A 27,659-nucleotide genomic window follows, 5' to 3' on the forward strand; every position below is an offset into this window, starting at 1 on the left:
TATTGGAACCGGTACTATTTAATTTATTCATCAGTGATCTGGAACTGTGGGTGAATAGTGTAGTGATCAAGTTTGCAAATGACAACAAATTGTTCAGGATGGTGAAAAGTTAGGCTGACTGTGAAGAGCCCCAAGAGGACCTCCACAAACTGGGTGAGTGGGTGACAATGTGGCAGATGAAGTTCAATGTTGGTAAATGTAAAGTGAGGCATATTGGGACAAAAAAATCTCAACTTCAAGTACAGGCTAATGGTGTCTGAACTTGCTGAGGTTGAGAGGAAAAAAGATCTTGGAGTCGTAGTGGATAGGTAAATGAAAGTGTTAACCAATGAAGTTCAATGTTGGTAAATGTAAAGTGAGGCATATTGGGACAAAAAAACCCCAACTTCAAGTATAGGCTAATGGGGTCTGAACTTGCTGAGGTTGAGAGGAAAAAAGATCTTGGGGTCGTAGTGGATAGGTCAATGAAAGTGTTAACCCAGTGTGCTGCAGCAATGAAAAAGTAAATCTCTGTGTTAAGGATTTTTAGGAAAGGGAATGGAAATAAAATGCCCCAGTATATATGAAGAATCTGGGAATTTTCAGTTTAGAAAAGAGACAATTAAGGAAGGGACATGATGATAGAGGTGTATATTTTTACATGGGATGGAGAGAGTTGAAAAAGAGACATTTTTCTCTCAAAATACTAGAACTCGAGGGCAGCCAATGAAACTGATGGGCAGTAGATTCAGGACAAAATACTACTTTACACGGAGAGTAATTAAAATGTGGAATTTGCTGCCAGAGGATATAGTGATAGCCAGAGGAATAAACAGCTTTAAAATGGGATTAGAGAGATTCATGGACGACAAGTCGAACAATGGCTACTAGCCATGGTCACTGAGGGGAACTTCCACATCCAGGGGCATTATGCCTCTGAATCCCAGAGCCAGGAGGCCACATCAGGGGAAGGCCTCGGCTTCTATGCCCTGCTGTTGGCTGTCCATAGGAACTGGTTGGCCACTGTGTGAGACAGGATGCTGGACTAGATGGACTATCGTTCTGATCCAGCAAGCTCTTCTTATGTTCTAGATGTACAGAACATTATCACTATATAAGTATTGAAACACTGGAGTAAGACTGCACTTCTACAAAATGTTACAGAACATGAGACACGGCCCTTTAACTTGTTCTTGCTCTTGTAACTGATTTTGTCATATTTCCTTTAGGCCTCATATTGGTATATTATCTTTCCCTCAGTACTCCTGAGAATTGTCTGGGTGGAAATGTCCTTATGCTGAATTTCCTTTCCAGAGTTGTATTTTATCTGTGCAGTGAAAGCTGCCATTTAATGGGACTTTTATAGTGGGAGATAGAGTCTCTTGGTGGTTTTTTCTGAATACACTTACAAAACCTTTCCCTGGTGCATTCATGGCTGCTGCAAAGCCCTGGGTGCTGGGAGGATTGAGGCTAAGAGACATGAACCTGCTTTATCTCTAAGCATTAGCACAGCTAATTAATTCCCTTTCAAAGTTTCCCTCTGACGTGATTAATCCCCTATCAGCCACTGTCTCCAGCCATTCAAGGAGCCTGTGTCTGCTGAGGTATTTACAGCCACTAGCTAGCCAGCAGACTGCAAGGCAGCCTGTTATCGGGGTGGAGGTGGCTTTAAGACAAATGGTTGCCTGTCTCCCCAGTGGCCTTACAAAACCTAACAAAATGCTGTGCTGTGCCGTGCCGGCCACCTACTCTCCCCCCACTAACGTTTCACAGATGTGACCTGAGCCCTCCCTTTTCATAGCTTAACACTAAGCAGCACCTCCTCAGCCTTGTGAAAGCTGTGAGCTAGAGCACTTTACTTCTCCGCCTGCCAAGAGCCACATGGGGACAAGACCTTTCAAGCTGCTTTACTGAAATCCAAACTAAAAGGCCTATAATGGATGAGGGGGGGAAGTAATGGTGTTGGAGAGAAAATGATGCTGTAAAAAGGGGGGGGGTTGGGATAGACTCTGGTGGTGCTTCTCTTGTTGGGGTTGTTAATAAAGAAGGAAGACCTCGAGAGTTTGCAGGTTCAAAAAATGGTGTGTCCCCTGGAGCTACTCAAACAGTTGGAAAAATCCAGTAATCACACTGTGACATGAGTGACTGAAGGAGATTTTCATAATCTTTGAAGGACTCGATCAATTTGTGTGGATAAATTGATCTGGTCAAGTGACCAAGTTATAAGGTAATTGGATTGCCTTTGTCTTATGTACTGAGGTTAATACAGTGGTTTTCAAAGTAAAGGTCATGACTCTTTCGCAGATGGATTGTGGGACCAAGAGCGAGGACAAAGTCTGCTTGATGGCAGACTTGGGTTTTTCTCTGCCTAATATGTAAAATGGCCATGGAGTACAGCTTATTGCTCAGTAATTCTATGTGTTTAGTAATATCAAACAGGAAAAGTAAAATATAACTGTGTTCATTGTTAACTGATGTGAGATTCCTGCACTGTATGGTGGAGAGGAGAGAAGCAACATGGAATTAATTTACAAGTGGGTCCCAAAAAGTAGAGGACTTTTTGAAGTAGGTCCTGAAAAATATAGTAAGTTAGAAGTGGGTTCCATTTCAAAAAGTTTGAGAAGAATTTATTTAGTACATTGACCTGGGCTTGCTGTGCTAATTGTTTTCCAGTAGGGGACACTGTGGTGTCAGCATTCAGAGAAATGAAGAAAGGGCAAACCCCGATGAAGTAATATGAGAAAGCTTTGGACTCTTTACAGAGGTGAGGACAGAAAAACCACACTGTGTGTGGTATATACTGACCTTTTGAACTGTGGATGCGAAGAGGAGACTGTCAGTCCTGCTAGAATTCACACAACTTCCAGGAAGGCTTGCTGGCCTTTTCAGTAGCTTTCCTAGTACCATCACCCTCTGCGTCCAGAGGAGGTTCTCTCATGATTTTCTTATCAAAGGCCACACACAGTTCATACCAAGAACTGGAGTCTATTGGTAGTGCAATTCCTATTCCAATTATAGGGTGTTCCTCAAGGTGTGTGTTAGATCGCGCTAACAAAGGACCATAGGGTGTTCCTCAAGGTGTGCCTTTTCTTTGGAAACTATCCCTATGGGACAAGGTAACATGACCCAAAACAGGTAGTTTTATTGCTTTTGACTTTCTGACCACCCACAGGATGCCCATATTTCTAGCACAATGCATGTATGTCTTGAGGTTTGCTTTTGTATGTAATAAATCAGTGTATTCATTGTATTTTTGGGTCAAACTTGACAATGCTTCCAGGGTCCTGTTTATCCAGAACCCTTGGTTGTTCTGAAGGAGATTGCTTATCATTTCAGACTTGTGTTAGAGCCTACCCATTGTTAACGAAGAGAAAATGTGGGCAGTTGCACAGAATCATTGCCATACCATTCCAGGAAGTTTATTTAAAGGCTTTTAAAAATGTTGAAAATGATGTTAAAGGCCTTTTAGTTGATCCCAAATGAAATATTATTTATAATTTATGTATTCACTACAAAGTCCCACTATGGTATAAATTTCATTCTAGGGAATGATTAAACATAATGTGACCAGAGAAAACAGAATGTGATACATCTGGACTTTGTTAGGAACCATTTGTCTCTAGTAGTAGTTGCTAATAGGTAAGGAGTTGCTCATTTTTCTTGATGCTATATCCTAGCTTCTATGTATAAAAAAGAAAAAAATATAAATGTGTGGCTTGGCTGCAGACATGAACTTTATGAATCATATGCAAAGTGAACTTGAAAACATGAAAGTGACATGTTCTTGAAAGCTCAGTAATAAGTATAGGAAATCACAGTTTTTATACCATGTTCTTATGAATTTGAGATTCCTAATCTGGGTGCATCAGCTAGTCAAAGGAAGTTGTTGGTACTCCTCAGTATGAATGGGATACTTTTTAGAAAGTGATTTCTCTTAGGCAGTACTAATATTTGCAAATAAGAATTTTTATTGTTTCTTCAGAACTGCCAGTATTCACTTGTAATGTTTTTCCATTTAAGTTAGTATGCATAAAATGTACATGTCTGCTGTCCCTTCATAGAGGGCAGCTTGTTCAACCTTATAGTGTTTCTGATCCTTCACAACCTTTGTAAATCTTGAAAGGTTGCCCATTGTCATCAACACAGTAGAGTCCCATAATGTATGTGTCATTCTCTGAGATCAATATGTTAGTAGTATTTATTTACTTTATATATACCCTGCCTTTCTCACCAGTGGGGAATCAGATCCAAAGTGGCTTACATTGATCTTCTGTCCTCCATTTTAGCCTCACAAGAACTCTGTGTGGTAGATCAGGCTCAGAGAGAATGACTGGCTCAAGGCCACCTGGCAAACGTCCATGGCAGAGTGGGGATTTAAACCTGGATGTCTAACCACTACTCCCCATTGGCTCAAACATATTTGTAAGCTCAGAGGTGTGTTAATACCTTGCTTTTGAGGGGCATTATTAGCTGCTGTGATCTTTACTGCAATGGTGCGTGTAAAGTGCTGTCAAGTTGTAGCCGACTTATGGTGACCCCGTCGGGTTTTCAAGGCAAGAGAGGAACAGAGGTGGTTTGTCGTTGCCTGCCTCTACGTAACACCCCTGGACTTCCTTGGTGGTGCCTAGCTTCCAAGATCTGACAAGATCGAGCTAGCCTGGGCCATCCAGGTCAGGGCCTTCGATGCACTATAATACCTATTGTAGCATATTTCTGTTAATATGCTAGAGACTGGAGATTAGATAATACTTGGGGAACTATAATCCAAATGAGTGGACATGCTGGGCAAACATAGAACTTGCATCAAATGTCATTTCAGCCACAAACTCAGTGCCTGTACTTATTTTCAGTCTGAGTTCACAAAATATGGGGGGGGAAATAACCTGGTTATTGTGGAGCATAAATATTATGAGAACAGAAGGTTGCAACTGACTCACAGTGACCCCACCCATGGGACATTCCAAGGAAGAGATGATTAGAGGTGGTTTGCCATTGTCTTCCTCTGCATAGCAACCCCTGTATTCCTTGGAGGTCTCCCATCCAAGTACTAACTACATCCAGCCCCACTTAGCTTCCCAGTTCTGATAAGCTCCAGCTAAGCTGGGCTATTTAGGCTGCTATGGTTTGAATAAGGTAATGCCATATATCTGAAATAAATGATAGAAGGGAATCATGCATAATGTAAAAGTGCTCATTGGAGTGGCTCTAGGATTTCTGGAAGAATACATTACTAACCTTTCCCTTCGTGCATCTGGTGAAGTAGGCCGTAGTACACAAACATTTCAGTTACCATAAACCTGTTAGTCTTTAAGGTGTGACAAGATACTGCTTTGTAGGGGGAAGAAGGGGGTCAGCCATAACACCATTCTGCCCTCCTTTTTAGATTACGAGTGGTGACGGAAAAGAAGAGGTTGGGGTCAAGTTTATGTACACAGTACAAACTGGATAAACGATAATGAAATTCTCATTAAATACCCACCCACTTTGATCTAGGGCATCTCTTTCCTTTGTTCCTTCTGCTGTATACATTGGATTATAAATGATCAAAGGAATAATTGCCCTTGTGTGGCTTTACTGCCCCCCCACCAGGTTTTTCTGGAGTGTGGCCAATTATGGTGCTTCTACCCCAGCACTCTTGTCACATTTCATTTCATGTGTATATCCGGAATTAATCATTGCATGTTTCCGAAACACATGCACTTCCTCCTACAGAATGGCTGGCCTTTCCCCCCTTTGATGAATGCTGAAGTTGTGCAACCATATCAGCCTTAACACATTTCACAGAGTGTGTTGAAATAGGGAGGGGATGGCCCTGAGGTTCATGAAGCAGCTTTCAACTTATAGCAGGTGAAATTAGGCAGTTGTCTAGATGAATGGGTAGATTCCTTGAAGAAAGAGAAAAGTCTCTCATGGTTAGGGTGTGTGTGTGAAATGATGGCCAGGATGAGAAAGAATATGAGGCTTGGATCCAGAGCAGCTGCACAAAGATTTGTGCATGCGTGTAAAGTGCTGTCAAGCTGCACCCCATTTATGGTGACCCCCCATAGGGTTTTCAAGGCAAATGATTAAGCAGAGGTGGTTTGCCACTGTCTTCCTCTGCAAAGTCTTCATTGGCAGTCTCCCATCCAAGTACCGACCCTGCTTAGCTTCCAAGATAGGACTGTTCTATACCATTCCACATCCTGTACAGAAGCTTGCAGCTCCCTAATTAGGTACAAGAGAAAAACTATGGAGAACACAGTGACAGATCACAAGATGTGGTGTGGACAGTATCCTTCCCACAAAAAGCAGCTGAACTGCTCTACCCCATCCCAATTAAAAAACATGCTGAATTGGATTACCCTTTCAATACTTTGTTCTGCACAGTGCTATGATTGATTTCACGGCTTACTCAGTATCCCCCTATGTAAACTGAATCGTGAATTTTCTTTCCTCAAACGGCCATTGGATTTCAAGAATGTTGATGCTGTGGGTTCCTGTCTTTCTGCTGGATCTGAAACTGAACGCGCTCTTAAGAGTTTGGGTTATTTGCATTTTACCGGTGATAATTTGATGTACAATAAAATGAAATCACTCTTAATAAGATCCACTACTACTTTCAAACATGTTAGAGTAAACCACACTAAAGGGAGTGTATGGATTTACTTCTGTTGTCCTGAACACAAATAGCTGGCAAGTATGTACTTTCTCAAGTACAACACCCTTACACATATTGCAAAGGACCATGGAGATAGCCACATTGTTTTTGGAAGCTTTAAACACGCAAGGGAAAATGGGAGTAGTTAAAACCTCTGTGGAACTGCAGATGTGGATACTTTGGCATTTGACTCCTGTTGCAGTTGCCATGGTAGGACAATGAGGAGCACACACACAAAAAAGAAGTGAATGCCACAGCTGTGCATAATATAATTCTACTACTACTCTAGTAGTATAAATGCCATTTTTTAAATTATCCTACTGTGACCTTTTGGAACTGGCAGGTTTTACCAAGTAGCATGTTACTCTGAAATCTTTTTTCCTACCAAACAATAAGCATTTAAGTACATCCAAAGCAGCAGTGTTATGGAACAGTGAATTTGAAGTGGATCAGCTCTGTTATTTCAAGAGCCTCCCATTTTACAATTAGTAGTTCAGCATCTCTGCAGCCTACATATATTACAAAGCTTAGCCCAGAGCCCAGACAGATTTGGGGTGAGGGAGTGAGGTGTGGATTTTGATGGCAGACTGGAGAGAAAGCAGAAGCTAAGATAGGGATTGACATTTAAAATGTAGCACAGAGGACCTGACATCTGTAGTGGACCATCAAGGAGCCAATGGTCGGTTGAACAGCAAAGTGTTCAAAGCACTGTGTTTGGAAAATTGTTAGGTACCTCCTCAGAATTCCCACCCGTATTTTGCAGGGTGGAGATTGCAGCCTGCTCCGGAGGGGAATGGGAAGCTCCAGATCTTCATCCAAAGGATATTTTTCCCAGGCTCTTTCCTCCTACACAACAGCATTCTCTTTTCCCTTCTGGAGTTCTGACAAGCAATTTTTTTCAGTCCAGACAGCATTTGGCTTAGCTAGCTCCGGCGGGTGCTGCTTAAAAAGCAAATTATCTTTAAAAAAATGAAAAATAACAGTGTAAAGCTACTCCCATGAAAGTGTTGTATGCCAGATTTCTGATTGTTAGTGAAAGTCTGCTTCATCACTGAAGTACTGTGTATCTCAGCATCTTGGAACCAACACCTCAGACAGGCCCACAAAACAGACTGGTACTGGCAAACAGAAACAAGGAAAGGTTATCCACAAATAACGTTAAAAATAATTGAAAGCAAGAACCTGTTGTTAAGATGATTTTGTGTTGTGCTTAATGTACAAAGCCACATGAAGCTGTCTTCTCTGTAATGAGTATCATTTTAAACATTCCCTTGGCACCTTTGGAGAACTTTAAAGTATTTAAGAAATTCACCATGAAATATCCAAGCTTTTCTTTGCTGAAAATGCAGTCTTGTCTTTCTGTGTGGAGGAATCTGAGACACTTGATTGCTAAATAGCATGTATTGGGGTCAAAGTGAATGTATGGCTAAAACTGCAAACAGACTCTTAGTCATGTCAGACTAACCTTATCTCTTTTTTTGAGAAAGTTACTACCTTGCTGGATCAGGGAAATGCTGAATACATAGTTTATCTTGATTTCAGTAAGGCTTTTGAAAAGGTTCCACATAATATTCTTCTTGATAAATTGGAAAAATGTGGTTTCAGGCCTATGATTGTTAGGGGAATCTGTAACTGGTTGACAGATCGCGCCCAAAGAGCGCTTGTGAATGGTTCCTCATCCTCTTGGAGAGGAGTGACAAGTAGAGTGCCTCAAGGATCTGTCCTGGGGCCTGTTTTGTTTAACATCTTTATAAATTTATTTATTTATTACATTTACATTAAAACAGTCCAATAAATAATAGTAGATTAAAATAGTATATATACAATGCTTAAGATGGCGGAAAATCCTAGTTCCCTGGGGAGGGGTTATGGGGAATTATATGAGAGTGCCAGAAGAAGTCCCGTCACTGTCCTCAGCCAAAAGCCTGACGGAACATCTCTGCCTTACATGCCCTGCAGAAAGGTAGCAGCTCCCACAGGGCACAGATGTCTTCTGGCAGAGCATTCCACCAGGCAGGGGCCAGGGTTGAATAGGCCCTGGCCCAGGATAGCTGGACTTCTCTTGGGCCGGGGACCACCATCAAGTTCTTATTTCCTGAGTGTAATGCTCTTCCAGGGGCATACTGGGAGGCAGTCCTGATTTGGATGAAGGAATAGAGGGAATGCATATTAAATATGCAGATGAAACTAAATTGGGAGGGGTACCAAATACGGTAGAAGACTGAGTCCGGATACAGGATGGTCTTGACAGGCTGGAAAACTGGGCTAAAACAAAATGAATTTCAATGGGGATAAATGTAAAGTTCTGCATTTAGGTAGGGAAAATCAAATGCATAATTATAGGATATGGGAGACTTGTCTTGGCAGTATTATGTGCGAAAAGGATCTAGGGGTCTTAGTGGACCATACACTGAACATGAGTCAGTAGTGTGATGCGGTAGCTAAAAAGGCTAATGCAGTTTTGGCCTATATCAACAGAAGTATAGTGTCCAGATCACGCGAAGTGATGGTATCACTTTACTCTGCTCTGGTTAGACCTCACCTAGAGTATTGTGTTCAGTTTCGGGCACCACAATTTAAGAAGAATATAGAAAAGCTGGAACATGTTCAGAGGAGGGCAATGGTGAGGTGTGTGCAGACCAAGTCCTACGTGGAAAGGTTGAAGGAGCTGGGTATGTTCATCCTGGAGAGGAGATGACTGAGAGATGATATGATAACCATCTTAAAGTACTTGAAGGGCTGTCATATAGAGGGTGGGGCAGAGTTGTTTTCTGTTGCCCCAGAAGGTCACAGAGCAGTTCCTCAGTGGAACGGGCTTCCTTGGGAGGTGGTGAGCTCTCCTTCTTTGGAGGTTTTCAGACAGAGGCTAGATGGCCATATGACAGCAATGCTGATTCTGTGAACTTAGGCAGATCATGAGAGGGAGGGCAGGAAGGGTTGCCTCAGTGCTTAGTTTTTGTGGCCCTTTCTTACACACCCAGGGAAATGCTGATCACCACTTTGGGGTCAGGAAACAATTTGTCTCCAGGCCAGTTTGGCCAGGGATCCTGGAGGGTTTTTTTTGTCATCTTCTGGATATGAAACAGGGTCACTGGGTGTGTGTGTGGGGAGGTATTTGTGAGTTTCCTGCATTGTACAGGGGTTGGACTAGGTGACCATGGAGGTCCCTTCCGACTCTGATTCTTTCTGCTTTTTGCTCATGCTTTAACAAGACAACATTCTCTCCAGACAATTCATCAGTGTCTTCTGTAGTAAAAGGTAACAACATAGTAGAAGCAAGACATTTCCCCCCCTTAGAACTTCACGTTTTTGCCTGTTTTCCTGTAATGCATTATTAGATGCTTTTCTAAAGGACTACCTTAAAAAGCAGGTGCGTTTTCCATTGGCTGCTTTCTGTTTGTGGTTAAAGGCTAGTGAGAATCCTTAACCACAGGAGAACACTTTTATGGGAGCAAACATTTTGAAAAGTCTTGTAGAAGAACTTGCTTTGATCTCAGGAAAGAAATACAGAATGTAAACCTTTTTGTGGTAGGGAATGTGCTCCAGATCATCCTCAAATCTTTTTTAGTCCCCTTAGTCAAAGCACTGACTCAAGTACAATAGTAAAGTATGGAGAGAATGGCTCTCATGGGGTATTTGGCACCTCAAGTCAATTCCTTAGCGTTTAAAAGAAACAGAACATTATGGTAGATCTGAAATTTGACAATGTAGAAAGCCGTACTGTTATGCTCTCCTTTCTTTGAAAAGCAGACAGCTGCACTGTGCACCAGCTGCAGTTCTGAATGGCCTTTAATTGCAGTCCCCAAGAGGATGTCCAAAGAGTGTTGTGGAAATCTATCTAGAACAATACAGACCATTGGATGGAATTGAGTTGGAGAGGACACAGGAACTTGGCTTCAGGACACAGCAGAGAACCTCACTGCCCAATGGTCCCTTTTGAGTATCTTATATAATTATCTTGGTACATTCTGTGTAACCACACACACACATCCCATCTCTATTGTGGTGCATAATTTGGCTTTCTGAAAATTTCATAGTATGGGAGCATTCTCGGGATGCAGAATATAAAAAAAAATTTCCCTGGAGACTAGCAACTCCAAGAAACATCTCTAAGTTGACTGTGATGTTTCTACATTGTATTAATGGGAGGGAATGAATCATTTTTATGTGACTCTATCCTTTCCTGGTAAGATCTAGTGGTGCTGCTTTGCTTTTGTCTTATAGTGTCATAGAACTGGAACAGTTTTAACATTCATGCTTTGTTCACTCAATATGTTCAGGCTATCCACTCAAGAACAAAAATACTGAGCTGTCTGTTGCCTCTGCATCTAAGAAATCATTAATGGTCTCAGAACTTGCTCAGCAGCATTGAAGTGTAATTAGCATTGAAACAAATCCCTTTACTCAATGCACACTACATTCAAAGGTGGAGCCAAGTTCTACTCCTGGGATAATTAATTCCTCTATAAACTACTTTGGGCCTTTCTCTCAGTTGTTTTCCTAAGCATATCTGTTGGACAAATTTTGTTCCTGAGAATATATGCAGATAACCAGTGAACATGTATCCTTATTTCCTTAGATTATGGAAAATAATCCCTCTAGTCTCAATTAAAAATACAGTAGTATGATATCAAGCTCACTCTTAGCCTTTTTTCGGAGAGAAAGTAGTAGCATTCTCCCTATATTTAAATGGCTTTTCTGCATGGTCAGCTTACTCCTGATTTTCTTCAGAGTCAATCCATAAGCATTGAAATCTGTTTGGCCATGGTTCTTCTGCATGTCTACCCTCCCTCTGCCATGGTTCTTCTGCGTGTCTACCATCCCTCAGCATTTTCAGTTGTGGAGATGTTTATTTTTATCTGCACATGCCTTAAATTATCAGTATTTTTGAGGGAGGGTGCTGTTGTAATTGGTGGCATCACAGCACCCCCTCCCCCATTTTTCCTGTGTATACTTAGATCGATATCATGGCTGCATTGTTTTCAAAATAGCACTAAAATACTGCTGTATCCATACACTGCTGTAATGATAGGTCAAACAGGTTCTCTGAATTCCCAGCTTTCTCTTTAAAAAAAAAAGTATCTGCAAAGGAAGGAGCTTTAAAGCTATTTCCCCTGTTCATGACGTCTTCCAGTGCCTGCTGACAGATAATATTATTGGGCACTGGAGCACTTACATTCACATATGAGGCATGGGGTTTGATATTGTTTATTGTGCCATTGATTGCTTTATTACTTTTACTGTTTTGTTTTACTATACGTTGTAAGCCACCCTGAGCCCACCTGTGGGATAGGGCGGGGTATAAATTGAATAAATAAACAGTGTTTTTTAAAGAGAAAGCTGGGAATTCAGAGAACATGTTTGACCTATCATTACAGCGGAGTATCATTCGATATTTTAGTGCCATTTAAAAATAAAAATAAAACAACTCATCTTCAGGATTGGGGAAGGAGTGGTAGTGGTTCAACAATGGGTGCGTGGGAGTGGCCAGGACAAAGAAAACCAACAGAAACATTACACAAGGAAAAAAGCAACTCAAAATCAGCTACCAGAAAAGGATCTGGGTAAAAGTGATCTGAAAAGAAATGGACTTTGTGTGTGTGTGTGGAATGAAAACCAAAGGCACAAAAATGTGTGGGGAAATAAGGATAAACTGAAGCAGTGTGGGGTTAGAACTGATGGAGGAAAAAACCATGTGGAAAAGCCCCAAGAGTGCTCTCCATCATTGGAGAGAGGGAGTGTATAGTCTTCAAATAATGAAAATGAAACAGAAGATTCAAAACTGGAGGATGGGGGGAAACCTTGCTGCTTTAAATACAAGTGCTGTTGTACTGACTTAGCCTCAAAGCATTAGTAAAGCTGGAAGGAAAAGTGGTATGAATTGTCATTCATCATGGTCATATGCTGTATCCAGTGTGGGTCCATAATACTTCTGAAGGGGTGTGACACTGTACAAACTACTTGGTTTATTGACAACTATGTTGGATGCATAAAGGGGATTGGGTAGGTGGTGTTTTTACTGCTGCATACTCTTTTAGTGGCTTTCTGGAATTCATCTAGCTAAACGGATTCTATATTATCACACTATGATTTAGGTGTCTTATACATAGCTGTTCCCTTCCATTATTCATGGGGGAGGGGGGAATCTACAAAACACTAGAATTATTAGAATTATAGCATTAGAGTCTCACTAGTTCACCTCAATAATAAACAGAAAGCCAGTGTTGGATGTGAACAGGGAAGACCTGGATTTGAATCTGTGCTTGGGCTATGAATTGCACTGGGTTATTTCTCAGTCTAACTTTCCTTACTGGTTTTGGATAGGGGTGTGTGTGTGAGAGAGAGAGAACTCTATTCTGAGCTTCTTGGAGAAGGGTGGAATATATGAGGAATGAATGGCTGGCTATTTCGAGTCTACTGTGGAACTGAGTATCAAAAACTAACAGGTCTTGATTATACCTTTAGCCTCCAAGCCTCCAACTCATAATTTAAGAGTATTATTATTTGTTAGTAATTCTATGGTTCTTAGTATCTCCCTGATTGAGAAACCAACTGTGTGATACTGCAAAGCAGCAGGCACATATGGGGTAATACAATGGCTCTTTTGCCTGATGTGATTGAGCTAAAAATAGAACAGCGTTACATGCTAGCAGAAGTTCAGTTGAATCACTTCTGTATTTGTGTTCTAGAGGGCACTGGCAGCAGCTGATCTTACTTTAGTCTTATTGCAGAATAGCTGCCTTTCAGTCACATCTGATAAAAAACCCAGCACCTTATTGTTGTGCAGGGTCCTGGAGCATCCAAGTGGAGAGAGGAGGCAGAATAGTGGTACTGAGAAGCCTGCTGTGGCCTGGACTCACATTCTACCACGTTCCCAATACTAAACAACATGGCTACATCTACTTCGGCACTGGAGAAAAGAACATAGATCTGCCTTTCATGCTGTGAAGATTCCATTCCGTTGCAAATTGAGGAAGAAAAATTATGTACTTTGTTCCTGAAAATTAGGAAGGAAAACTTTGTATTCTAAAATGTTTTGTTTTAATAAATAAATGCAAAATAATTATATTAAGCAGACTCTAGGATTCATTACTTTTCCCAAGTTCTGTTTGCAGGGTGAAGAGCTTCAATAGCTTGATAACTGCTTCCTCCTATTTCCTTCAACTCTGCCCATTTAAAACTTTCCTTGTGCTCTGGCTCATATTGTCCAGCAGCTAGAGCACAGCAAAATGTTCTCAGTCAATCCATGAAAAAATCCAAATCTTACAAGTCAATGAAGTACACAAATCAATTTAATTATCAGTCTGTTCTGGCACAGGAATTTGGCTATTATGTTGTATTCAAGAGCAGGGGGACTTGCTGAAGGATAATGTATGACTGATGAAGCTGTACAATGTGTATGTGATTGCTGCAAACATTCCTCCCGTGAGCATGTACTGGTGTATTTTTATCCATATTTCAGTACCAGCTTTCCAGTGGCACTACAGAAACTGCAGAACCAGTCACAAATTTAAAAGCTTATGAAAGATGAACTATTTCAGCTGAATTGTGACTTATAAATTATTTCTTAATCTGAATGTCAGGACAATATAAAGGTAGAGACATCACACTACACTAGAGTTCATCACAAGGATTTAAATGAAGAAAACATATCCTAAAGCAACAGCCATCAGACCTTCTTGCAACAGGGAAGCTACACAAGCTAGTCCCTATGCAGAAAACACTAATGAAAATACCTGAAATGGACCTGAGGAAAAGCAGCATGGACAGTTACGTTTCAGTTAAAACAAATGCCACTTCACCTTAGTGATTAAAACGAGGAGGGTTGCGTCCATAGTAAATGTTATCTTTGAGTATGGGGTGTGATATAGGCATGGGGACTTTGCACCACTTGTGGCCTTTGTTCCAGATGGGCTTTACGGAGACGTCAGAGAACCGGGTAAGATACCTACAAAGGAGAAACAAAAGGAGGTCATGAATTAAATCAGCAATTCAGAAAATATTTCAGGACACAACAGGTAGGCCCAGATGCCACCCAGGGGCTCTGTTTATATAGGGCAGGGGTCCCCAACCTTTTTGAGCCTGGGCACCTTTGAAATTCTGACACATCGTGGACACAGGCACAAAATGGTTGTGGCAGGAGGCAGAGCCATACCCCCCAGAGGGAGTCCAAGTGCAGGGGAGAAGAGGAGTAATTTTAAAAATGCCCTGGAAAAGAGGAGGGAAAATAAAACCAACACTGTTATGGCAGCTGGTGCTGAAGTAATGTTATTTTAGTCTGCACAGCCAATCAGATTTCCAGTGGCCAATAAGAAGCCATGCTAGGCATGAGCCCCACTTGGAGGTTGCCAGGCAAGGTGCTGGTGGCTGCTATGGTGCTCATGGGTACAACATTGGGAACCCCTGGCAGAGGGATCCATGGCCTCTAAGGCTTAGTGTCACAGCTTTTGATTCTAGGAGAGTCTGGCAAAAAGGAACCTGAGCTATTTGGGCAGCCCCTTTCCCATTCTAACAGATGTGCTATTCACTGGAAGCTGTATGTGTCCAGTGCTGCTTTACCAATGAACAGAACAAGGATTAGTGCAGTCTGTACCCTCAAATAGGTAGCTCCATTTCTGTGGCAGGACAAACACTGGACTTGTTCCCTTCCCACATTCCTTCTGGGAGCTGTTCTACATGGAAGCCAAATCAAGCCCTGTCACTGTCATCTTTATTTCATTATTTTAACAAGCTAAACACAGACTAAGCCACTGATAAGTTCTGATTGTCACCAGTTACATCTGGTTGTCAGGTTATTTCTACTGCCTTGAAGTGCAGCTGCAAATGTATTCTGCTTGTTTAATCTTTTTGGGAAGACAAGACACCAACTGCTACAATGAGCCTAAGGAGCAGGCGCGAGACAACTACACAAACACCAGATTTATCCGAGAGTCTCCAAAGGCAGCAAGTCTGTTTTTCTAAGAAACGAGGTTAGATTTTCTTTTTGCTTGGGAATAAGAATCTGGCAGGGGTATTTATTTTTGCATATGCCTATTAAGAGACTATAGCAATATTCTTGTAGAATTCTGTTTGAATTTTCTGGTGCTGGAAACCAGAAACCTCAAAACAAGGAGGTGCTGGCAGTGGGACTGCATGAGCAATGATCCAACATTTTTACATTCACTAATGGAGCTGCCCAAGAGCAGACAGCACGTCCACAGATGCATTCATCTGGGTCCTTCAAATTCAACTGACCATCTCAGAAAGTACATTGAAAATAGATTAGGTTAAACCTGTGCATTTCCCCCCCAAGTCACAAAATATGAGGTTGTTTGGGGCAAGCTTTGGCCTCGTTTTTGTATGCAGTAAGCCTTTACCCAAAGGCAACAGAAGATGGTGCAGTATGGCCAAACGGCATGCATGTTTTACGACACCGGTTCCCAACCTTTTTAGTACGGTGACCCACAAGTTCAAATTTAGTTGGTACGGTGCTCTAAAAAAAAACTATGACCTCGGCACCCATCTAGTTCAGCATTCCCATTTTCTATAGAGGCCAAGCAAATGTTTTTGAGAAACCAAAAAAACAGTGGACAAGGTACAGCTTGTCCACAATATGGACCCCAAGCAACTGGCATTCCAACATAAACAGCCTTTGCATATGGAAGCTACATTCCAGCCTTTGACCACTCTCTTCATCACCTTTACTCCCTCTAATCTCACTTAAGAGACAACTTTATATAAACAGTATTATTTTTATAATTTGACAATCATCTAACCTAGATAAAACCTTTTACAAACAAGGTTACATTTTAATTCTTTTCTAAGGAGGCTGAGAAGCATGAAGATATTGTTTCTAGGGTTAGATCTTCGTTTCTAAAATGCAGCTCAAAGCCTTGCCTCAAATTACACATGAAAGTTGATTCTTCTTGGAGCCATTTCACACATCATGATTTTCCTAAAGAGATATTATTTTACACAGGAAAATGTGTGCGCCTATCCTCTATAGTCAACGGTTGTGTTCTGCCTACTGAGACAGCACAATAAGTTGCATTCATCACACATGACAACGTAGGTTGTTCTTTTCTCTACAAAGTAGAAAGATCAAAGCAGGTAAATCATATAAAAATGGCCCAGTTTTCAACCTTAATACAATGCTTAGTGAGGTACAAGACGTGAAAGCTCCCCTAGTTTCCATCTAAACTTTGAGGACAGACCTCTTACCACTGTATAAGAACCACCATGCATAAGAGGGCAGATGCTACTCAACAGCTGTTTGCCCAAATCTGCTTAACTTTGAGTACCTTTAACCACTTTCATAGTGATTGAAGGGCTGCCCTGAGTGCCTGCACTGTGATAAGAGGAAAGATTTAACCCACACATTACTGACTGTCTCAACAGAGACACTGATGTCTCCATTACGCAACAAAGTCTATCCATAAACCATGTCACATGTGGGGAGAAGGAGTTATAACAAAGTTCCCCCTCTTCCAAGTGGGGAGTTCACAAGGCTCCACCTGAGGTCAAGTCCCCGAGAGTGGGGCCGCCCTCTGTTATCTCTTCCTCTGCCAAGGAGGCAAAGCCGGAGTCTGAGGTGGCACACTGAGGAGGCACCAGGTTAAGGAGGTGTGCGAGGATGGCAGATGACAGTGAAGGGTTGGCAGCGAAGGGCTAGGTGTAATACATCTCTCTTAGGAGGCAGAGGGCAATGAGGTGCTGCAGCAGACTGAGGTCAGGCTGCTGAAGGGGCAGCACCAAGGGCCCGTGGATGCACATGCCTCTTTCTCTCCTCCTCTGGTTTTTTCCACATCCCTCTCTCCAGCTTTCCCCCCCTTCTTCCAGCTCCACCATACATTTAGTTGCTGGATAGCGTCTCCCCTCATTATTGCTGCAAAGGGAGGGGGAGGCAAGAATGTGAGAAATTGGCAAGGAAAAAGAGAGAGCAATAGAAAAGGCAGGGGTGGGCATTGGGGAGGGCTGGCCTGCAACCCACTTTCGGAGGCTCTGCAACCTACTTTTGGGTTCCGACCTACAGGCTTGGAAACACTGTTTTAGGATAACCTAACTTGTTTTCAAGTCTAAGTTTTATTTCACATGCCAGTTTACTAGCACTGTTGTTCATGGTTTGATAAACCAGGATCACAGTTGGGTTTTAAATCACTCAGATAGCCAGGGAAGTGTACAGAGATTTTCGTGCAACAGAGGTGCTGGTGCCTGAACTGAAGGTGCATATAACAAGTTAAAGACAGTGTTTTTTTAAAAAATCAGATAACTTTATATAAACGGTATTTTTATAATTTGACAGTCATCTAACCTAGATAAAACCTTTTACAAACAAGGTTACATTTTAATTCTTTTCTAAGGAGGCTGAGAAGCATGATGTTTTCTACAAAAAGGTATGAATAGGGAAGAGAACTACTACTATACCACACATTGGGGGGGGGGGAGGAGCTTTCCCAGGCAAATGGGATCACATGTTAGGGGGAGCTCTAACTGCCCAATCACAACGATTCTCTCATAGCTTTCTGACCATGGGCAAAGAAGATAAAAAACAGGCCTGACTCTATTTCAGGGCAAGATTTTTTGGAGTACCGGTGTGCCTCTGTCTCCTCTGGTCTTTCTATGCCTTGGATTACCTCTCCTGCCTGTGCCCGGGAAAACTCTCCTCTTTTGTTTTGTTTTAAAATATTAAATTATTACTATTACTATTTCACATTTTCCTGTGTTTTTATTTCTGCCTGGTGGTTTGTGGGGGGAGGGAAAGCCTTTGTTTTCTTTCTGATTCTTAAAAAAATACTTTTGATTTTGTTTTATGCTGTTTTGGGTTTAAAGATGTGTGCTCTTTTGTTGTTTTACTGTTTTTCCACTTTAATTTTAAAGGGGTAATTCTTTTCCTTTTTGAGGGGATCCCAGGTTGCTGCTGTTTTAAAACACTTTTCTTTTGCCATGTTTCTGGTATGTTCAATAGTTGTTTTAAGGTATTTCTGTGCTGTGTTTTTGGGGGAATGACTTAGTAGAGTTTTGAGGTGTTCCTGTTGATTTTGAAAAAAATCATTATTTTGAAGGAGATTCTTGGCTAAGTTTTAATAAGTATTAACTGTAGGTGAATAGGTAAATAAATTTCAGCTTAAGGTTCAGTAAGCATTCTTCAAACAAAAAATTAGGCTTTAGTTAGGCTTCCAGAACAATAAGAAGCCAAATGTTCTTTTTAAATAGAAGCATAAATTTACTTAAAAAAATTATTAAGCTGATCTTACCAGAGCTTCAAAACAATTGAAGCCAGGTGGTTTCAAAAAATAAAGATTAGCCATTTTTTAAGGCTGGAAAGTCGTAACCTGTTCTAGTTGAAGCAAGCCTAGGTGTTTTTTTTTAAAGGCTTTTTATTGGATTCTCTGGATTGTTTCAGAATTTTTAATTTTAACTGCTTTTCACTTTAATTTTTTTTGGGGGTGTGTGTGTGTGGAGCCCAGGTTGAAAAAAAGGCAATTGCAGGTTAGGGCTGAGGATGAAAAAGTCAACAGCCGCAGGTCCAAGAGCAGGCCAGCCAGTACTCAGACTCACACAGCGGAGCAGCTAGCTTACTTTGGTGAAGTAGTTCAGGGGAACAGAATGAGCGACAGGAGCACAGTGCAGCAGGGCCCTGGGGGAAAGGCGAAGCAGAAGAGTTGTAGGGTAGAAGGGAGGCAATGTTATTCTATAAAGCAAGCAGACAGGGCAAGAAGAGAAAACAGGAAAGGTTTTTGTTTGTAGTTTTGCAGGAAAATCCAAGCTCTGGAACAAAACCACACAGCGATCTGTACCAATACTGCCTGGCTTAACACAGATTTGTAATGACCTTTGAAGTAACTCAGCAGTGCTGCGTGCGTACCCTTCTTGTGAGCAATACCAGTCACATGACCCCAGTGTCTCCTTTTCATCCCACAGCTTGGTCATCCCTTCTTTGCGGCAACATGTGCAAGTTTAGATGTTAAGTGCTTTGGGCAGTGCCTGGTGTAATTTATTTGCTCAGTGTAGTGCCTAGCATACATTTGGGGACCATAAAATGGTAAAGAAATCTCAACAGCACCAAGCAGTTATGGAACCTATAGAAACCTCTCACATTAATCCAGCACTTTTCAAGGATGAAGGATCCCTAAGAGGTTTTCAAACTAAGTGAAAAAACAGACTGTACTCAAAGCTGGGCTGCTTAAACTAAGTTATTCCAAAGTAAAGTTCGCTGCAGCTCTCTGCTCTGAACATAAAGTCCACTTTTCCATAAACCACTTCAGAACAAGTACAAAAAAGCTATGCTCCAAAGAACCTGCAGAAGAAGTAATCCATGTTCAAGAAGTATAACTAAGGGTGAGCCTAATATATAAACATGAACAAATCTTTCATTTGGGACAGAAGCGCAGGAAGTTGGAGGGTCACTCTAAGAAGAACAAAAACACAAATGAATTCACACTAGCTCATTCAGTAAATGCTGTATTGGGATTTCATCACGAAGGCAAATCTGTTTCATCTAAAGACTAGACACTCATTTGGAATCCAATCTGATGGAGCAAGCTCTGTTTACAGAAACAGTAGAAGAGAAGCCAGAATTACTTCAATGCATCACACACACTCAACACATTTTATAGGTATTTTTGGTGGGGGGGGGAGGAGGAAGAAGGAGGCTTCTGGGATAAAATGATCTCACTAGAAGAGGAAAGCAAGAAATGTACAAGCAACAAGGGATGTTTGTTCAGAAGTCAGTGGCTTCTTGACATCCCTTTATTTCCAAAAGAGGCTTTGGAAGGCCTACACTCCAGTTTTGGAGAGAAAAAGACATTTAAGTAAAAGCCAGGTTTTAAAGCTTTTATTATTTGTCTTTAAAAGCAGGTTAATCCAACTCTGCTTCAGCCCTTTGGCTTCCATTGTGAACAGAACACAGGCTGGGACTTTTCATTGTTAGTTGAAACAGACTTTTGGAAGCACTCCATTCCTGGAGCATACTTTACTTTCACTGTTCCTAATACTTGCTTTGTCAAAAACTCAAGAATGCCCCTGTTTATTTGCTGCCTTTTAACCTCAGTAATTTCACATAGGAGAAAGCAAGCACTGCCATTAAACTTGGGGCAATCCTTCCTCTGCCTCACCTTGCCTCACTTTTTGGAGAAGCTCCTTTTCGGTTTGGAAGGTTTTCACATATTCCTTAGTTCCAAGGATGATTCCTTATTACAGAATATAATATGACTGTATAAAACATATCAGTACATAATTACAAAAGACTACAGTTTCTTTGTCTCATTGCTTAAATTTTACCTGGCTTTATCAGTGCAGAACCAGCTCACCACATTACTTTTCATGTCGATTACTTTCTTAGTGAAAATGCCTACCTGAAACGATATTAGTCCTATGTTGCCACACAGCATCTTCAATTGGAGGTACAAAGTAGCTTGTAACTTTCTTCTACTTCCAACAGCTTAAGAGGGGGAGTAGATGAAAGCACAGATAGGGTCTCAGTGTGCCCTTACAAGTGTACTTCACTGGCTGCAGAGTTGCCATTGTGTTTACTATCCCACCACTAAACAGGAAAACAATTCGAGCGATTTCTCACTAGAGCTGCCGCACAGCACAGCTGCCGTTTGCCCTGACACAAACATGTCAATTTTACTCCCAAAGCTCCGGGGCTGCATTTTGACTCGCGGCTTCACCCGATTTCCTCCGCAGTTTTGTGATCCTGGTTTTTAAGGATCAGGATCATGAAACGGCGGAGGAAATCGGGCGAAGCCGCGGGTCAAATGCAGCCCCGCAGCCTTGGGTGTGAAATTGACATGTTTGTGTCGGGGTAAACGGCGCTGCGAGTCAGCTCTAGTGAGAAATCGCCCTTCATTACTAGGAAAAATACGGATCATGTACAACTATCAGCAACCAGTACTAGTGGAGGGATGGAACAGGAACAGCTGTTCTGGATGTAAATTATCATGAGCTTGCTGCAATACAATTAAGGCTAATCAGACAGGATATCCATTCATGTGGAACATTTACTAAACTAGTTCTAATAGAATAAAGGCCTTCTAAAGTTTGAATGACTCAACAAGGGTTAACACTCAATGGAAAAGTAAATATTAAGAAGCATTTTGAAAATAAAGTTTTTCAGGCATTGATTGTAATGGTGTACACATTTAAAGAACTATATGAGCTTTCCTTCATATAGAAATGACTGAGTAGAAAACCAAATCAGAACAAATTGTTTCCCATTATTTTGGAAATAAAAGTTTCTGAAATCTTTAGCTGGTGACACTTTTAAAAAATGATATCTGGATGGAATATATAGTCATCATGGAGTGGCAGCTGCTCCCGCTTTCAGTAGCTGTCAACAGCCTGTTGCTCTATATTTCCAACACCCCCAGTAATGTAAAAGCCCCTCAATTCCATCTATATATGCCAGTTTACCTAGTTTGCACAACATATCTCAACCACTGAATTTCAAGATCTCATTGTCACACCTGAAGAGCAATAGACCATGGTAACAAGGTAGCTTTGGGTGACTTCTTCTGAGATATGGAAGGTTAAAGTCCCACACATGCAGACATATCTATTTAACATGCACAACAGAGGCAGGAGTCATCTGATGGAAGCTAAAAACTGAACTTTTGAACCCTGACTGGACTATTTCCAATTAAAAGTAGGGGCCAACAGGAAGCACTCCATCAATAAATGAATTTTAAAAATGGTTGGACTGCGTCCCTCCCTTGCCAAGATGCCTTGTGGGTTCTCTCACCTGGAGCCATTCTGGGTCTTTGCTTCTCAGCTCACAGTCCATTTAGACAACAGGGAGGACTGAATCAGGCTTTCAATATGGGTGTGAGAAGCCACATGCTACGCAGCTGGCAACTTGTAAACAATCCATCTCAGAGAACATAAGGACATGGTAGGGGATCAGATCTCACACATGTGCGAAATTCACAAGCTCTGTGCCACATATGAACAGAAAGTCCCTTCTGTTCAGTCCAGTGAGATCTTTAAATTATCTTCCATGTGACCTGCAACTTTAAAGCTGGGCTGAGTCATTTACCATGAAATGCTGAACTTTGTAACCATAAAAAAACTTTAATAGAAATACATCCAAAGTGTATAAAAGATATTACACATGAAGATGGTTTTTTTATACTGGGATCTGGAAATCCTTTGTAAGGAGAGAGGGTGAGCCCTTCTTGTTCCCACATGGCTAATGTGAAAATAGGTTTTTAGAACTGGGAGCAAGGACTCTCCACCTCAGGGAAATAAGACAGAAGACAGAACTGGCTCATACGCTCTCAAATCACTAGGAAGAAACTCAGCCAATTAATATAATCATAATATACTTCCAGTATGAAATCGAACCTTTCCCCCACAACCAAAGGATTTCGGCAGAGAGAAACAGACAGACATCAGGACCTTTTCATCTGTGACCCAATAGAATGAGTTACCTTCCAAGACCCAAACTTATAGGCCAACTATAGGCAATAAAATTATTCTTCTTAAACCTGCTTTACAGTATAATTCACAAGGAACGTGGTGCATTGTTTTTAAGGTGTGAGAGGATGGAGACCTACACTTGGTTTGCCTCGGACACTTTGAAAAGGGGCTGCGCAGCATATGCTGCTGGGGGGAGGGAGGCTTAGGAGTCCATGTCATTAAAAAAAATTAAAATGGGAGTCATCAAGTTGTTAAAGAACTGCTGATTAAAGAAGATGAGACAAAAAAATGAACTGCTGGGATATTTAATGAAGATTTTCACAGCTGATGATCTTGAGTCAGTAACTGGTTTATAAGTGACAACAAAACACTGATAACAAATAATTCTGAAGTTGCATGTGTGTGTATGAGGCAGAGACAGAAACCCAACAGTCACATCAATTAAGGAGTACAGAGGTCTGAATCTTGAAGTCAGGGAAACATGTCAGCAAAAGACAGCTCAATGGGTTATTTATCTTAGGGGAACAGTGAGAGGAATTTCAAGGGGTATGGTCAGAGAGTGGCCCTCAAATTAAAGCAACATGTTAAGAGTAGAATTTTCCCCTCCTATCACACGCGCACACTGTACAGCTAACACCTATCCAATAAGTGAGGATTTTAGTGCAACCCCCCTTCGTCCCATCATCTGAGGAGACAAGAATCAACATTCTGAGGGTTTTTTAGGTATAAAGGAAATACTTGGGGTATTCAGGTTTTGCTAGATAAGAATTCTCAGTTCTGACAGTTTACCGGTGGTGTTTCATGATACACGGTATGGCTGATAGCAGTAATAACGTAAAAGAAATTGAGAACACACAGATTAGACTCAGACTATCTTCCACTTACTCCTTCAAAACTTCAGTTTTAAGTAGTTGGTGCAGTAGATAAACAGTCTGAGTGACAAATCTGAAAGTCCCCTGTTCAAATCTCACCTTTGCCATGATCTCACTACCTAGCCTTAGGCCACCCCTCCCACCTGAAATATGGGCATGATAATACTCTTCTGTCTTCCAGGTCTGTTGTAAGGATAATAAATGAAGCATTTTAAACATTCAAAATTTATATTAAAGATGCCGATATCATCTTCATCTTGGAGAATATGCTCTTGTATGTTAATACCACAGGAAAAAGGCACTGATTCTTGAACGGCTCTTTCCAAAGAGAGCAGCTTTTGTTTGCGTGTGTGCATGCACATGTGCACGATGGCACAAGCATGCTATAGAGAAACAAATACAGGACCTCTTATGAGCAAGAATCCTGCCCCTTCCCTTCCACCTCTATGATTCTAACCTTAGGTTTTGCATCTAATTGTTAAAGATCTTAATTTGCCTGCCCTAATCTTACCACCTCTAATTGCCAGAAGATGGGACTTCAAAAGCAATCAGTCGGAGGCCTCACTGCATCACCAAAAGGTGATGATCCTGCAAATGCAGGATTTGTACTCACTAATTCAAGTAAAGCCTGTGCTGCCTACTTTCACAGACCTGTTTTTACCACTGTGGGCGGAGTAAACTGAGTGTTTTGAGGCAAAGCCATCTGCAGAAGAAGCAGCAGAAAGCCTTGAGTCTGCCTTTCCGTTTAGTTCCTTAGGGAAAAAAATAGAGATTGTAAATTTTATTTATTTATTTCGTTTATACCCTGACCCTTTCCTTTTCAACAGGAACTCAAAACAACTCACAGAGTTCTTCGTTTCTCTGTGAAGTTAGGCTAACAGTGTGTGACTGGCCCAAGGTCACCGAGCAAGCTTCCATGGCAGAGTGGGGATTTGAACCTGGGCCTCCCAGATCCTGGTTCAATGCTGGAAGGAGATATACACACCAATGCTGAGTGATCTGTTAGCTATGTTAACAATCACAAGAACACTCCACCTAGCAGTAAAATCATGAGTGGAGCTCACAAGCATGTATCCCCCCCAAAAAAAAACCCAAAGAGAAAGTGTGGCATCTCTTGGGAACAGCAAGAACCTTGTATTTTCCCCTCTCATTATTTGTTTGCCCTAATCTGAACCATCTCCAATTGCTACACGATGGCAGCCAGGAACAATAGATTCCATGACTAGAAGGAAAAAAGAAAGTCTGAAAGAAATCCCTATTAAAGGCTTTGGAAAAATCAGTCAAATCTTTTGATTAACAGTACAATCCAAATGACTCATTTCATATCAAGGACTCAGCCATTAGCATTTAATTATACTTCACTCCGGTTGTTCAGGGGCCCCCTGATTAGTAGATCTGTGCAACCTTTCCTAAGTATTTAGGATTCATAATACTACAGACAGGAGTGTGAAGCACCAAAGGAGGATGTCGTTGAACAAGACTGTGACAGAGCTGGGAACTGAAACACTCAAGCTCACAGCCTGTGGTTTAAGCACAATTGCCTCTTTTGATGCTGTTGTGAGGTGAATGGGACATGGCAGTTTGGACAGAGTGTCATGACCTAACCCCCTCCCCCCCAGGGCTGCAGGAAGGAAGTGGTTAAAAAAGTCTTCTGTCCTCTGCATCACTGGCTGGTTCAGAGATCGATGTGGGAGGCACAGATGGGGGTAGGCACTTAGCCAAACCCCTCAATGCTGCTTACAGTGGTTCAGAGATGGCAAGACTCCAACAACACAGAGCTTTCTACCTCCAGCCATTAGAGACAATAGCCTGATGATCTGCAACAGCATTCCTAAAAAATGCCCTAAATGTACCTCAGTTCTAAGCCCCTGCTTCCCACTAGCTCCATGCTGTAAAGTGCTGTCAAGTCACAGCTGACGTATGGCGACCCCCATATGGTTTTGAAGGCAAGAGACGAACAGAGGTGGCTTGCCATTGCCTACTTCTGTGTGGCAGCCCCGGACTTCCTTGGTGATCTCCCATCCAAGTACTAAGCAGGACCAATACCCTGCTTCTCTTCCGAGATCAGGCTATCCAGGTCAGGAGATGCTACCGACGTACCTTTCTCAAACCTTTCCACACTATCCAAGTCTCCCTCCACACTCCTCTCCTAGCAATCAATCCCTGCCGCCCTCCCTTTTCCCAGCAACACCCTCTCCGATACTGTTCCATCTTTTACCTCCCCCCAGCTTCCTGGCCGGTAGAAAAAGCAAACAAGAACAAGGGCATGGGATGAAGTGAAGACAGCAACACTACTCCTAGAGTTCTGAGGCGCCATAAAAAGATTTTGTCAAAATAACATTTCCTGGTTCAAAGCCCTGTCCTGTTCCACAGAATGGACTGGAGTTCATCACTTCATCTTCATCTAACAGGCATCATTTCACAGCTGCGATGTGTCACTCTAGAGATAATAAAACACTGCGTGGAACTCCCAGATAGGATTTGATCTTTAGATAGCAAAGTTGAACAGGAATTCCCTTTCAGAGTCCCCAAAGTTGTCTCAAATAGACTTCTGGGGGAAAAATACATTGACCCAATTTCTGCACAGAACTCCAGTTTTAGACAGAATGACTGAACTGCAACTGTCTCTTAGGAAAATCACTGTGGAAGACCAGACCTACACTGCAAGAAGACTCCGATTTCCCAAGCAATATGCCTGTGGCCTTCAGTAACCCCACAGCTTGCTAATATGAACTTCATAAACTGCTCTGACATCCCCATGGAAACAGAAGACGAAGGTCATAAATAGGGGATTAACACCTCTTAACACGGAGGAAAGCAAAAAAGGCAACAGGGGGTTTAAATTTCCCATTAAGGGGCAAGGGGCTGCTCAGCAGTGAGGGTGGAAGAGTGCTGTACAGGAAGGGCAAACCAAAAATGAACTACAAACTGTACATAAAGAGGAAAAGGACAAAGAGGGCAAGAAATCTAATGAGCGCCAACTTCCTGTCCCTTTCACCACCCACTGCCAATACCCAGGCAGGCTGTCTATCTCATGGCTCACAATTTCCCTTAAACCACACTTGGCCTCTTGGTAGTGGCCAGGAGTGTTAACAAAAAAGACAGCCAAACTTACTATGGAGAACATAACCTGGACTGAATGGAATAAATGTTTTTAATAAAGTACAGACAATAGAGATATACACTTTACTGCAGAATTTGTTAAATCTATGCCAACCCAGCTCTGAGGCTCCCTCCTTCTCATCTCTGCCTCCCAGACACTACCCCTCCTTGTGCCAATTCATTTGCGACTGGGCAATTTAGGGCTGCAGCAGTAACCAACTCCCAGCTCCAGTCTTCTTTTCAACAACCCCATCAGTATAATTGCCTGGACACTCCTGAGTCTTAAACACATATTGGTAAACTACCAACTGGACATAAACCCTGCTTATACCCTTGTCAGGCCCAGAAAGGTTTCACTCCCAGTTTGAAAGATGCCAGACTGCAAGATTTGGTTCTTGGACAAATCTGTTGTCTTCACATCACACATTTCAATTCTGAAACAGAATGATTCTACTTCCGAGACAGAAACAACTGACCTGTTGAGTTTTTTTCTAGGAAGAACTCCTTCTGGAAGTGGAGGCTTATGATTTGGCAGTAAACCTGAAAAGGAAAAAAAGAATAGAGCTTGAAACATCAATGGGATAAATTCTTAAGTGTACATGAGACTGCTGTCCAAGCTGGATGTCCTAATAAGGGAAAGCTAGCATGGCACAGCAGTTAAGAGTGTAGGA

General features: G+C 41.8%; 2 protein-coding genes across 3 annotated transcripts in view; one reads left to right on the plus strand and one right to left on the minus strand.

Moving 5' to 3' along the window:
• The window catches only part of RSPH9 (radial spoke head 9 homolog (Chlamydomonas)), a 40,260-nt gene extending 26,696 nt beyond the window's left edge, over positions 1-13,564 (plus strand). For both annotated transcript variants that reach the window (XM_015421486.1, XM_015421487.1), the window contains one exon: positions 13,404-13,564. In XM_015421486.1, the coding sequence (XP_015276972.1) occupies positions 13,404-13,564 (161 nt within the window). The remainder of the gene's footprint in view (positions 1-13,403) is intronic.
• A 234-nt stretch (positions 13,565-13,798) lies between these two features.
• The window catches only part of MRPS18A (mitochondrial ribosomal protein S18A), a 34,232-nt gene continuing 20,371 nt past the window's right edge, over positions 13,799-27,659 (minus strand). The window contains exon 6 of the mRNA XM_015421484.1: positions 13,799-14,564. Coding sequence (XP_015276970.1) covers positions 14,420-14,564 — 145 coding nt within the window. The 3' untranslated portion in view covers positions 13,799-14,419. The remainder of the gene's footprint in view (positions 14,565-27,659) is intronic.

The sequence above is a fragment of the Gekko japonicus genome, unplaced genomic scaffold, assembly GCF_001447785.1.
Source record: "Gekko japonicus isolate JY-2015 unplaced genomic scaffold, Gekko_japonicus_V1.1 scaffold1012, whole genome shotgun sequence".
Classification (NCBI taxonomy): domain Eukaryota; kingdom Metazoa; phylum Chordata; class Lepidosauria; order Squamata; family Gekkonidae; genus Gekko; species Gekko japonicus.